The 12,507-nt window shown below is 36.7% G+C and overlaps 1 protein-coding gene across 1 annotated transcript; it reads left to right on the top strand.

The window, feature by feature from the left end:
• The first annotated feature begins 528 nt into the window (after positions 1–528).
• On the top strand, positions 529–2,627 carry LOC148942353 (uncharacterized). Its single transcript, XM_089103481.1, has 2 exons — positions 529–588; positions 1,729–2,627. Exon 2 carries the CDS (start codon positions 1,812–1,814, stop codon positions 2,502–2,504), a length of 693 nt encoding a protein of 230 aa, XP_088959607.1. The 5' UTR covers positions 529–588; positions 1,729–1,811; the 3' UTR covers positions 2,505–2,627.
• Positions 2,628–12,507: the final 9,880 nt, after the last annotated feature.

The following is a 12,507-nucleotide window of genomic DNA, read 5'->3' on the forward strand; positions in this document are numbered from 1 at the left end:
CACCTATTTATCTAGCATATTTAGGGAATAAGAATAGATATGGAAATATTAAAATTACCAACTTGAAAAATCATGTAGTCAATAGTTGCAACTTAGTCTCTCCAAGATCCAGTTAATCCGTCTCTATCTTATACGGGTTATGCACACTCAATTTGGAGTGGATAATATTCTATAAACAAGATCGTTTATTTATATCTTAAGCTAGAATCATATTTAAACAAAAAGAGCTTGGAAATTGCAAGATCAAGAGATGTGGCCAAGGTTAGGGGTTTGGAATCTCGGTCAGGACCATTTGCAGCTCCTCTACTTTCTCTCTCTCCCTGTTGTTTTTTTTCTTTTCTTATTTCTTTTTTATAATGGATCTTCCCCCCCCCCCAAAGAAATAGCTTCAATATCCTTACTTTTCCTTTTTATTGAAGAAATAATTTATAATTTTATTTTGCAGTTGGCTCATTGAATGTAAGCCATGTAATGGACATGCAGCGAATGCATATGCAGCCAGGACCTTCAACTCCCTAGAACTGTCACCTAGAATCAGCATTTGTGTAACAACAACCTCTGGGGGAGTTTCTGGGTCTACTTTGTCAGGTATTTTTGATATTTAACCAGAAGTTCCCTTCTGATCACCCCAACCCCATTTTTTGAAGCAGATTTTAATGAATCAACAAATAAATTTAAATTAAGTAAACATGTCACAATCAAACTCAAGACTGATAAAAGCAAAAGACTGCAAAATACAAAATTCAAGAAAATACAAAATAACGAAAAATGTTCAGATAATAGTTGTATTTTTTAATCCTTTTTATGGTTAAATGAGTACTGTAAAAAAACACTCTTCTTGCCAGTTTGGTGCCCCTTCCTTCCTGAAACCGTCCTTTAAATCTACAAGTGATCAAAATGTCTTAAATTATGATACAATAACCAAGAGAAATAAATGAATACCAAAGGAATTCTAAATTGCAAGCTTATGAGTTAATGGACCTACTTGCAGTTTGTCTGCTAGGTTAGGTCCTGGTTGATAAAATTTAGTAGCCATAAGAAATTGGCCTGATTTGTCGATTTAGAAAAGGAGATATTGAGCAAAAAAAAACTTCAGATAATCCCATATTGTTTGACAATACCAGTTTTTGAGTGATTTGCTTAGGAAAAAAAAATTGGTGAAAATAGATGTCCAGCAAATATCATCCGAAGCTCCAGAGAGACACAAACTATCCAGTATTTGTGCCATAGGTGCAATGTGTTGCCTTATTCGGAACGTTTTTCCAGCTATCAATGCAATAGGCGTCGTATGTGTAAAGGACAAATAAACGCAATCAGGCTTAAATCTATAGTTTATAAATAATTGTTGTTGCATTCCAATCCAAAAGATCTGAGTTCAAATAAACTTCTTAATTAGCTATTTCTGCTATCATTGTCTTTATATGCCTGGTCTTGGAAAACCGGTTCTCATGAACAGTGGATCCCAAGCAGCCACCAACAATGTGCTGACAGTATCAACAGCTAATAGAAAAAGCGTGGTCTTGGATGCACTATGGACGCGGAGATACCTATGGAGGCTCAGAATCATGAAAACTACTAAATGTAAGAAAAAACCCCTTAGCGGATATGGATTGAGACTTTCACTCTTAAATGGTGCTAGTGACACTTTTTTTGCATTCCTTTGTCCTTTAAGTATGTTTTTAAAGACTGCTTCAACTCAAATATTCAATCATTTTGTTTTCTTTTCAGCTTCCAGTACAAGAGAAGAAATCTGAATTATGTAAAAAAAAAGGAAGGGGAAGTGCTTTGCAGACGAAAATACAGCTACATTAATGCTGATCGATCTTATTGGAAAATCAAAAGAAGGAATCCAGTCCAAAAGTTTACGCAAAGATATTCAATATAAACACATTGCTGAGAAACTTGTGGAGGCTGGATTCAATCTTGGCGCTGTTCGTGCAGAAAAATGTAAGAACAAGTGGAATAACTTGAAAAAGAATGTGAAAACTTTTTTAGACAATGCCAAAAAAACCGGAGCGGCTCCAATGGATAAACCACAATTCTATCAGGAGGTGATGGCAGTTATCTACAATGACCCGTCCATCACCCTGAGTAACATTGTTGACACGTCCAAAGACGAAACTATTGAAAGAGAAGGGCCAACCATTGTCCTGGAAACAGTCTCAGAAGATGACAAAGAAAATTATAGAAAGAAGGCTACGAGTCCTATTACACCTCCGCCAGCAAAAAGATATCGAAGGCAAACCATGGCTGAGACGTTGAAGCGGTTAGATGAATTAAAAATAACCAAAGAAGAAAATAAAAAATTGGATAGCAAGTTCCGTCAGGCCCTGCTGGACCAATTAAAAAAAGACTATAATGTCCGTGAGAGGGCTTTGACCCAGCAGAAAGAGGCGTCTGATCGCTTCCTTTCTTTAATGGAAGCCCTTGCCAATAAAAATGAGCTGCCCAAAAAGAAGAAGGGCAAAAAAAGGAAAGGCAATAGTAGCTCAGACAGTGATTGAGTTCCATTTAGTGACATATAGTTTCAAGTAGTTTATCCAGTTAGTTCACATTATATTATATATATTTATACAAGATATACCTATTTCTTCATAATACTGTATGAATAAATCGCTAGTAGCGGAACGTCAAAAAAAGCACAGAGAAAACACTGAATGTTTTTTTTAAGTCTGCAAGTTGAAACAATCTACAAAATATGGCACAAAGAGGGAAAAAATGGGTCAGTAAAGTTAAGCGTAGTTGACATAATCTTTAGGCCATTTTCCTCAAGTTCGTTTCTATTCTTAAATGCTTAAAAATCTTGAGCCTTTTTTGGGGGGTAGGTGGAAGAACTGAGGGAACATGAACTATGGCGCTAACTCCTCTCCAGACAAAATATAGAGTTCTCAGGAGAAATCTCAGTTTCCCCAGCCTCTTGAAAAGAAGAAAGACCTGAGTCCCTAATTTCAGATTTTAGGCAAAGATATACAACATTATTTAATGGGTTCTAACAGCCAAAAAGAAACTAGCTTTGAATAAGTGACTATTCAAGATAATAAGATAAGTTTTGATGGCAGGTAAAAGCAGTGGCGTTGATTACATTTCTTGCAAAATGTGATTACAACACACATAATAAACAATTAATAAAATAACTCAGATAATCAAAGAATTAAAGCTCTTAAAAAAAGTTCATAAACTAGAAGATATGGCTTTCCGTCTTGCAATTACCTCAGTTGAAGCTGGTGACCTGCCACTGCTACTTTGATAAGTTTCTGAGGATGAGTCTTGGGATGGCATACTGTCGTTTTCTTCATACCACTCCTGTATTAGGTCCCCGTTGGACATACAAATATTTTGTATAACGCAACAGGCAGTTATAACATAGGAGGCAAAGTCAATGTTGCAATCAAGCATATGGAGTCTTCTGAATCTACCCTTCAAGAGCCCAAATGTATTTTCAATTACTACTCGAGTTTCAGAAAGCTTCTTGTTATATCTCTTTTCACAATTGGTTAAAGCACCAAAATCTTTGTGGGGGATCATATGCCATGGCAGCAATGGGTAGGCGGAATCACCAACTAAATGGTATTGTCCATTGTAGAAAATACAACTCTGGTCACTTGTGGCCTTATTAAATATTCCATTGTTCCAAATAACCCTAGCATCATGCATTGACCCAGGATAGCCAGATGAAATGTCAGTAAAAATCTTTTGAGCAGTGCGAATTCCTTGCAGGATCACTGAATGCTGGCAGTTCCGGTTGCGAAATGCAACTTGCTGATCTGCTGGGCATATGGCAACCATCAATTGAGCCAATGGTACTTGGGAAACCAGTGATGTTCTTAAATTCAGTAGCAATGTCTTGGCAATTCCTTGGGTCAGTGGGGAACACTATAAACTTTTTAGACAGCTTGGTTAAAATCAAACAGCATTTTCTAACACATGAAAAAACACTAGACTTTGCTACACCAAAGCGGTCACCAATGTCTCTCATTGAAATACTATTTGATAAGTACCACAGGGTAATCTGCATTGCTTTTACACGCTTTATTGGCTTGTTATAATCAGTTCCAGAGCCACCATGGTACTCATGTGGAAAATATTCTTTAATAATGTCATGTTCCTGTTGTAGCAGGTTGCAAACAACATCAAAGGTTGTTTTATTCAGCCTAAAATGTTCTCGGAATCTCTCATCACTGAGTGATTCCACAGTCACTTCTGAAAAACCCTATACTTTTGGATGCTGGGTCCTTCCATTCTCTTCAAGAATTGCCTCTAAAGCTGATTGATGCACATTTAAGCCACTTGAATTGCTTAGAAATGGAAGAGCGTTTATTGGGTGAATAATTTCCTCTATGCTGCAAATTGTAGTAAAGCCTTCATAAAGAAGGTGAAATTCCATTTTGATGTTATAGATGCCTAGAAAATAAAGATGAAACAGTTTAATCAGGCCTGTTCTCTTTCCTTACTGAAATTTGAAAAAAGCAATGTTTTTATTATTGAAATAGTGAGTCTTTGCCTGCTGGATTTTAAGAATCTGGGCTTCCCAATTCTGGTAATTTGGATTCTGGTGGGTATTGTATCAACTCACTACTACTAAAGTGAGTCTTCACTTCCTGGGTTCTCTGTAATCTGAGCTTCCAGATTCTGAGAAATTCAAACCAGATTTCAAAAAAGTCAACAAGGTGAAGACTCACTTTGAGTTAAAACTAAAGCTTATTAACATGTCACTCCCCCAACCCCAGACTTTTCACATGCATGTTCAGTTAATGCTCGGCCATTTGCCCATTGTGCTGGAGCACATATTCCTACAAAAGATAAATCATGCAGTGTCTCCCCCCCCCTAGATGTACTAACTAGAAAAAAATACCTATGTTTAAAGCTTGGGTTGTCTTGTTATACAGGAGAGACTAAAAAAGGACCTGTATCCACATCTAAGACTTTTCAGCTTTCTGTGATATCATACAATGTTAACAGAACTAAGGACATTTAAATTAACAGAATTAAGGACATTAAAAACATTTAAATTTATTGAAGGTAGAAAATATAGAACTCTTGTCTTTCTAAGGAAAATGAATGGACATAAGTAGGTCTTATTGCACTAAAGCCCTGGGGTCATGGCAATTCAAAAAAAAAGAAAACCAAATCAACTTTAAAATACTTGACATTACTTAAGTATAACAGAAACAAAGAAAAACAAAACAAAAACTTTTCTTCTGTGCTCAATTGCCAATCTGAGCAATTGTCCTAAATTTTTAAATCTTACAAAGTGTTCATCCCTCACTACATTCACCATCCCTCATGACCCACACTCATGTCAATACGTCCACAATTCAGGCAATAAGAAGGACTATCTTAATTGCATTTCTTAATATCTGCTGTCATTTAATGAATTTAAACGAAGGTTTCTGTAGCTAAGTCATTAGGCCTACTTAAATATTTTCTTACACCTTTTTGAACAATCTTAAGTTGGTAAAATAGGTAAGTTTTTCAGAAATTTTAGTGATCACAATATATTTCTATCATTGTTAAGTGTATTAGAAAGGACAACCACTGGTAAAGATCCCAAAAAAATATTTTAAGGTTAATTAAGATTAAAAATTGTTTATTGCCTAAAAAGTTGGCAAAACAGGAGAAAGTGCTTTTCAATAATTAATAACTTTGAAATCTCTTCTTAAACACAGCAAGATACATTTGTTTTAAATGCAAAGTCAGCATGGCCTGAAAATTTACTTAATACTAATCATGCTTTGAGACTTGATTGGCTGATTGTCTAAATGCTTTTAAAAATCACTGAAGATCAAATGTTGTATGCAAACTCTAGTCCAATATGTAAGTTAGTATAGTGACACTAGACTTTCAAGGTCCAAACTGGCAGTACTGATCTTCATTTTGTGATCCTTTCGCCAAGAAGTGAAGCAGGAAGCTAGGGGCCAGCCATCCCATGCTTTTGCATGCCTTTTTTCCTTATCTTCCCAGATTTTTCCAGGTACCCATTTAAAGCTGGGCCAACTCTGGATTAGCTTACAGAGTCACATCACTGATCCCTATCCCAAACAAAATAAACTAGCAATGCCAGGAATTAAACCTGTGCCCCTTGGACAGAAGATTCCAAACCCAAAGTGCCAGCCACTTAGCCAGTAACACCAGTGTGACCAAAGAACAACATTTATTTGAAAAAAGAAAATATTGAAAACAAAACAACTCAAGTCATAGCTGCTGCCATTTTCACTACTGTCCCATAAACAACATAGTTTATTTAAACAAATTATTTTAAGACAGGTATCAACAAAACTCCATCAGGGATTGTATTTGCTTAAGATACAACCAGCACTGTGAATGCTTAGTTTTGTGACTTTCTAGTCTTGAAATAACAAAAAAAGAAAATTTATATTTTCTATTTGTTTTCCATCAGCTTATTTGAGCAAAGTCATTTGTGACAGCAATATGTCCATGGTTGGCTTAGAATCTCACTAAAATGCCTTAAAACATAAGAAATTTAAAAAAAAAATATACTGATCATCAAAAAGAATATCAACATGGCTGGTACTTGTTTAGAATCCAGGAAAAAAACAAGCTATGATTGTATTGCAAAGATCAGATAACCATTACCTGGTCCTTATATGAGATACTGTATAAACTCAGGGTTTCTCACTCTGGTAAGTATGTTTGAACTTTAGTTTTTTGGGGTTTAGCAGGAATAAAAGGTACCTAGGTCTGTTTTTGCTGTCCTTAGTACGTTGATAGTGACAGCACAGTAACAGTGAGATTTCATTCTCACTGTCCTAGTTACTTTAACAGTAACAGTACACTAACAGTAACAGTAAGATTTCATTTTTGCTGTCCTTGGTTCTTTAATAGTGACAGTACATTTTAGTAACAATACAGTAACAGTGAGATTTGGTTCTCACTGTCCTTATTACTTTAAAAGTAACAGTACACTAACAGTAAGATTTTGTTTTCGCTGTTTTTGGTACTTTAATAGTAGAAGTACATTTCAGTAACAGTGAGATTTTGTTCTCACTGTCCTTGTTACTTTAACAGTAACAGTAAGATTTCATCTTGCTGTCCTTGGTACTTTAAAGACTGGTTCTCACTGCCCAGATTTTTTTTCGGGGCAGATTTTTTTTCTGTCCATAAAAAAAATCTGGGAATTCCGCATGTTCACACCGGAATTCAGTTCTCACTGTCCAGATAATTTTTCTGGACAGATTTTTTTTTTTCTGGCCATCGGAAAAATCGGCGTAAGATTCAAAAAATGGATCATGAGGCTACAACTGTTTTGCTCTTGTGCTTACTTCGAAGGAGAAAGAAGAGAAAAGGCCTACAAGCCTCAGAGACTATGAGAAAAAGAAAATTTTGGGTCAGAGACTTTTTAAAAATGAGAAGTGAAAATGGTGCTTCAAACCTACTAATCAATAACCTGCGTTTGACAGATGCAGATTGGTTTCATGACTATTTCAGAATGTCACCTAAGCAATTTGATTACCTGCTTGGTCTGGTTACACCATATATTACAAGACAAAATACAAATTTTAAAACAGCTATTTAACATAAAGACAGGCTTGAAGTGACATTAAGATATCTTGCAGCTGGTGGTACACAGAGAAACCAAAGCTTCACACATTACCTGGGGAGGTCGACTGCCAACCAAATTATATGGAACAATATGGATGCAATCTGCCAAGTACTGTCCCCATTATTTTTACGATTTCCCAGTGAGCAATCTGAGTGGAAGGAAATTTCCCATGAGTTTGCAGTAAAATGGAACTTCCCACACTGTGTTGGAGCTATTGATGGGAAGCACATTAGAATCCAGGCTCCACCGAATTCGGGGTCACAATATTTCAACTACAAGCAGTTCCACAGCATAGTGTTGATGGCTATGTGCGATGCTAACTATCGGTTTGTCTATGTTGACATAGGCAGTTATGGTCGGCAAAGTGATGGTTCTGTGTTTGGCAATTCAACTCTTGGTAAGAAAGTGATTGCCGGTACTTTAGATCTTCCAGGCAGTGATACGACTGATACAGGAAATGCCACCTACTTACCATATGTGATTGTTGGAGACGCAGCTTTCCCCTTGAAAACAAACTTACTTAGACCCTATCCTGGTGATCACCTTCCAGTACCAGAGGAAATTTTCAATTACAGGCTTTCTCGTGCACGAAGGATAATAGAAAATGCATTTGGAATTCTTGGTGCCAAGTGGAGGATATTCAGAGAAGCAATTAATGCAAAGCCTGAGAATATTGACAAGGTCATACGCACTTGTGTTTGCCTACATAATTACTTGCGTACCGAAGATCTTACAACTCCACGGAGACACTCGAGGTATGTTAGTGCTAACTTCGTTGACACAGAAACTGACGGTGTTATAACATTGGGGCAGTGGAGACAAGAGCAAGTAAATGGGCTGTTACCAATTGTCTCAACAGCAGCACGAAACCCAGCTGAAGCTGCCAAACATGCCCGTGACAAATTTCGAGACTACTTCATGACGCCAGAAGGAAGTGTTCCTTGGCAGCTGAGTAGAGTGAGTCAAGGCCGCATTCCTGAGTAGGTCAGTGTTGTGTTGTAGCAGCAGGCTGTATGCAAACTTATCACACTCAAAGTTGTGTGATTAACTATCAGAAATGAATGTGTAAATGTGTGCGTCTATTTCTGGCTGTAGTTTAGTTACTTTTCTATAGTAAAGATTAAAGTCTATAGTAAAAACGGCTTATTTCGCTTTTTCTGGTGGATTTTCCTGCTTTCAATATATTGCTGGTAAATTTATCAGATAAATATACTGCATGGGTTCAGGGGAGGATAATTGATAGTAATGACTGGCAACTGTTAAATAGCGACTATTTTTTCTAATAGTGAGATAAAATACTGTTTAATACTGAGATAAAAACTAACTTTCAGTAAAGCACAAGTATAGTACAAAGTACAAAGCACAAGCTATACATAAATGTTTGGGTCAATGTGCGACACAGTTATAACACTTCTGAACCGTAATCTTTCCGTTGAGAAACCAAAGTTAACGCGAAGCGCTGAATACCATTAAATTTATTGCCTAGCTTGCAATCCAGATGCATAGTTTCCAGCAAAAACTTATCTCAACTAATTCAACGACTGTTTAGGCCTTAAATTTGTTTGTTCATTTTTAGAATCCATAAACATATTTCGTTACTCTCCCCAAAACCGCTTTTCTTTCTAAGCCGCTACGTTAGGCACAATCTGTTTTGGAAAGAATATGGCGTGAAAAAGTGGACATACTTGACACTGAACTTTTCTCGCCTTAAATAAAAAGATAAAAAAAAATAAATTGCACAATTTCAATGTCTTTAGCCACTGTCGTAAAGTAAAAATGAAGATTTTCGAAACAACCGGCTTTAAAAAAAACTTTCGATTTCGCCCTTAATCTATATCCAACTTTTGAATACGTCAAGGCATCAATATTTGCACTACGGAAGTCTTGACAGAGGAAAAAAAGAAAAAAACGGATACGGTAGTTATGCAGCATCCGAGCTCGTCCACTATAACAAGCATTCGAAAGTAGAAAAAAGAGCTAAGCATGAGTGAGTGCAGTAGAAAATGTTGGGGTATTGAGATTTTGCATACTGATAAAACTCAGAGTAAAGAACTGCACTGAAATGAATTTATATGGATACTATTCTTCTACATAGGCACTAGTTTTTTCAATATACTTTCCTACCGCTTTTGAATGCTCTGCTGCATAGCCATAAGCCGCTCTAACTCACTTGCCTTTGAAGCATGTCTTTGTATATCTGAACCATAGCAGGATTGCCAACCATAGGTCTAATCAACCATAGAGTCTAGTTGTAAACTAAGAAATTACACAAACACATTACTCATTTCCTGGTCATCACTTTCATATTTTTTAAGCACTTCAGAAATTTCATGACGTGCCGCTGCTTGTGCTTTTTTTGGCAAACCGTTCAACACGCTACAGATGTACTGGCTAAAATGTAAGTTGGGTGTTTTTTTCTCTTGTAAAGACGAAAGAGCTTTGACAATTTCTTGGTCAATGTCTGTATGTGCCTGGCTACCTCCAGGAGTATTCTGAGTCTTGTTACCTCCACTACTACCACATGGCTCTTGGGATGTTTTGCGCTTTCGTTCAGGCTGGATGGGAGCTAAAGGTGACATACATGATGATGAGGTTTCAGACTGCTGATTCTCCGCGGAGTTTATCCTAGCTCTTTTTGACGGCTGAAAAAGAGATTCTGCTGTCTGCTCAAACTCTTCTGAGCTCAATTCTATATGCTGAGTAAATTCGTCTTCATCATCAATTGAAGTATCTATCCTGGTCAAAGTTTCACTAACAGAAGCAATCTGCAGAGGCTCAGTCATGTTGTCCACAGTTTTTCTTAGCTGACCCGTCTCTGTCATGAAGCTGAAAAGGTGGAAATACTTCCATGTTTTTCTGTTTACTTTTGCACCATCTCCACTTTTACCTTTTTCACTGCGTCTACACTTCATATAAGTATCTCTTAGAATGTCAAACTTTTTCTTCAAAATGTATGCAAGATTCTGAACAGGCAGTCCATAATCTGAAAATAAAATCCCGGATTCTGCCATGGCTGCAAAAGAGTTTTTCTTCTTCCTACAATCTTTGAAGTCTTCTCTAGAAGAATCCCATAGCCATGGATAGTTGATACAGGTGTTGACAAGGAGTTCAATGTCACTGTCAGACCATTTTATTTTGTCCTCCATGACGATAATGGTATCCTAGGGGTTTGCAAGGTACCAGCTGGCTTCAGCTCTGGTTCTTATGCCTAAAAAGAAAAAAGGGTACAGATTACACTATTATATTATTACATTATAACATATTTACAGTATATATTGTAATATCAGTTGACTTATGCTGAGTTCCGACCTACTCACCATGGTAAGCAAACATGAAAAAAAAGTTAGCAAATCCGTTCCAACCTTCTTCTCCTTACCATAGAGTTACCATGACTATTGTTCCAACCTGACATTTTTCCCTTGATTTTAGTTACCATAGTAACTTTTTGTTTACCATGCTGCTCTGCAGGGTAAGGAGCTTACTATGGTAGCTTACCATGGTAACTGGGTTGGAACTCACTCGCCAGTTGCCTCTGAAACAAATTTTTATGTAAAAAAAGTAATTGGTTTTAAGAGGTTCCTAGAAACTGGTGTTCTTTTAAAATATCTGAAATTAGCTAAGTACCTTACTAATTAGCAAATTAGCTACCCTTGAAAAAAAAACAACTTATTGGTGTTAAGAGGTTCCTAGAAACTCGTGTTCTAAAGGTAGCACCAGGGGTGCTGCATCCCTCCCCCCTACACACCCCCTATGCAACACCCCTGGCGCATTCTGATTTCTGCCTAACTACTATATTCATCGATTAATGTGATGGAGCATTAGATTTATGATTATGATGTCATCTCAAACCTGTGACAATTTTATAATTTAAGAGAGTCCTGTAACTTTTGAATTTGCTGAAACATTTATGGCCTTTTCTCCCCATCATATTTCTGTACTAGACTGATTGAGCTCTACTTCTACAAAGTCAGGTTACCTAAATAAAGGTGCAGTTTAGTTCCCACTGTAGTGTGGGGTACAGAGGCCCTACCAATAGAACTGGGATATACAGTAAGAAGTGAGCTGCTTATACCCTGCTTCTACTGGACAGTAGGCTATCTGTGCAACTTTACAGCCCAATTGACTAAATAAAATACAGTAAGAAAAAAGTTGTTTTTATCAGGGGGAACTAATCTACACCTTCTCATGTATCTCCAACGAATTTTTCTCTAATATTCTTGTGAAGTCAGCTTCTTCAGTTTTTTACCTTGATCTTGGTTGGTGGTTGTCGTTTTCTGAGTGATCTTTAAATATCTGCTTGTTCTTCAGCTACATCAACCATGCTTTGAACTACTTTTAAGGCTAAAATCTGATCAGATTTTTTTTCTGGCCAGAAAATATCAAACTCGATCTGATCGAAAAATCTGGTCAGAAAACAGTAAAATCTGGGAAAAAAATCTGGCCAGAATTCTGGAGACGAAAATCTGACCAGATTTCTGGTCAGTGAGAACAGCAATCTGGGCAGTGAGAACTTAGCTTAATTGTAACACTACATTTCAGTAACAGTGAGATTTTGTTCTCACTGTCCTTATTACTTTAACAATAACAGTTAGATTTTGTTTTTGCTCCCCTTGGTGCTTTAATAGTAACAGTACATTTCAGTAGCAGTAGGCTAAAGTAACAGTGAGATTTCATTCTCACTGTCCTTGTTAATTTAACAGTAACAGTAAGATTTTGTTTTTGCTGTCCTTGGTATATAATAAAAAAATACAAAACTTGAATAAAATTCTCAAATTTGGAAAACCCTTTTTCCCATGGAGGGGAGGAGGGAGGGTAAACGCTGGTTACCCTCTTATTGTAACAATCTCAAGTATCACAAATCAACAAATATATGTACAGTTTTTTATCAGACTCCTAAGATTCTATGAGGATATATGGCCTATTGTCTAATCCTTTCAATCATTTGA

The sequence above is a fragment of the Artemia sp. Qi Xiang Cuo genome, chromosome 17, assembly GCF_049724085.1.
Source record: "Artemia sp. Qi Xiang Cuo chromosome 17, ASM4972408v1, whole genome shotgun sequence".
NCBI classification, from domain to species: Eukaryota; Metazoa; Arthropoda; class Branchiopoda; order Anostraca; family Artemiidae; genus Artemia; species Artemia sp. Qi Xiang Cuo.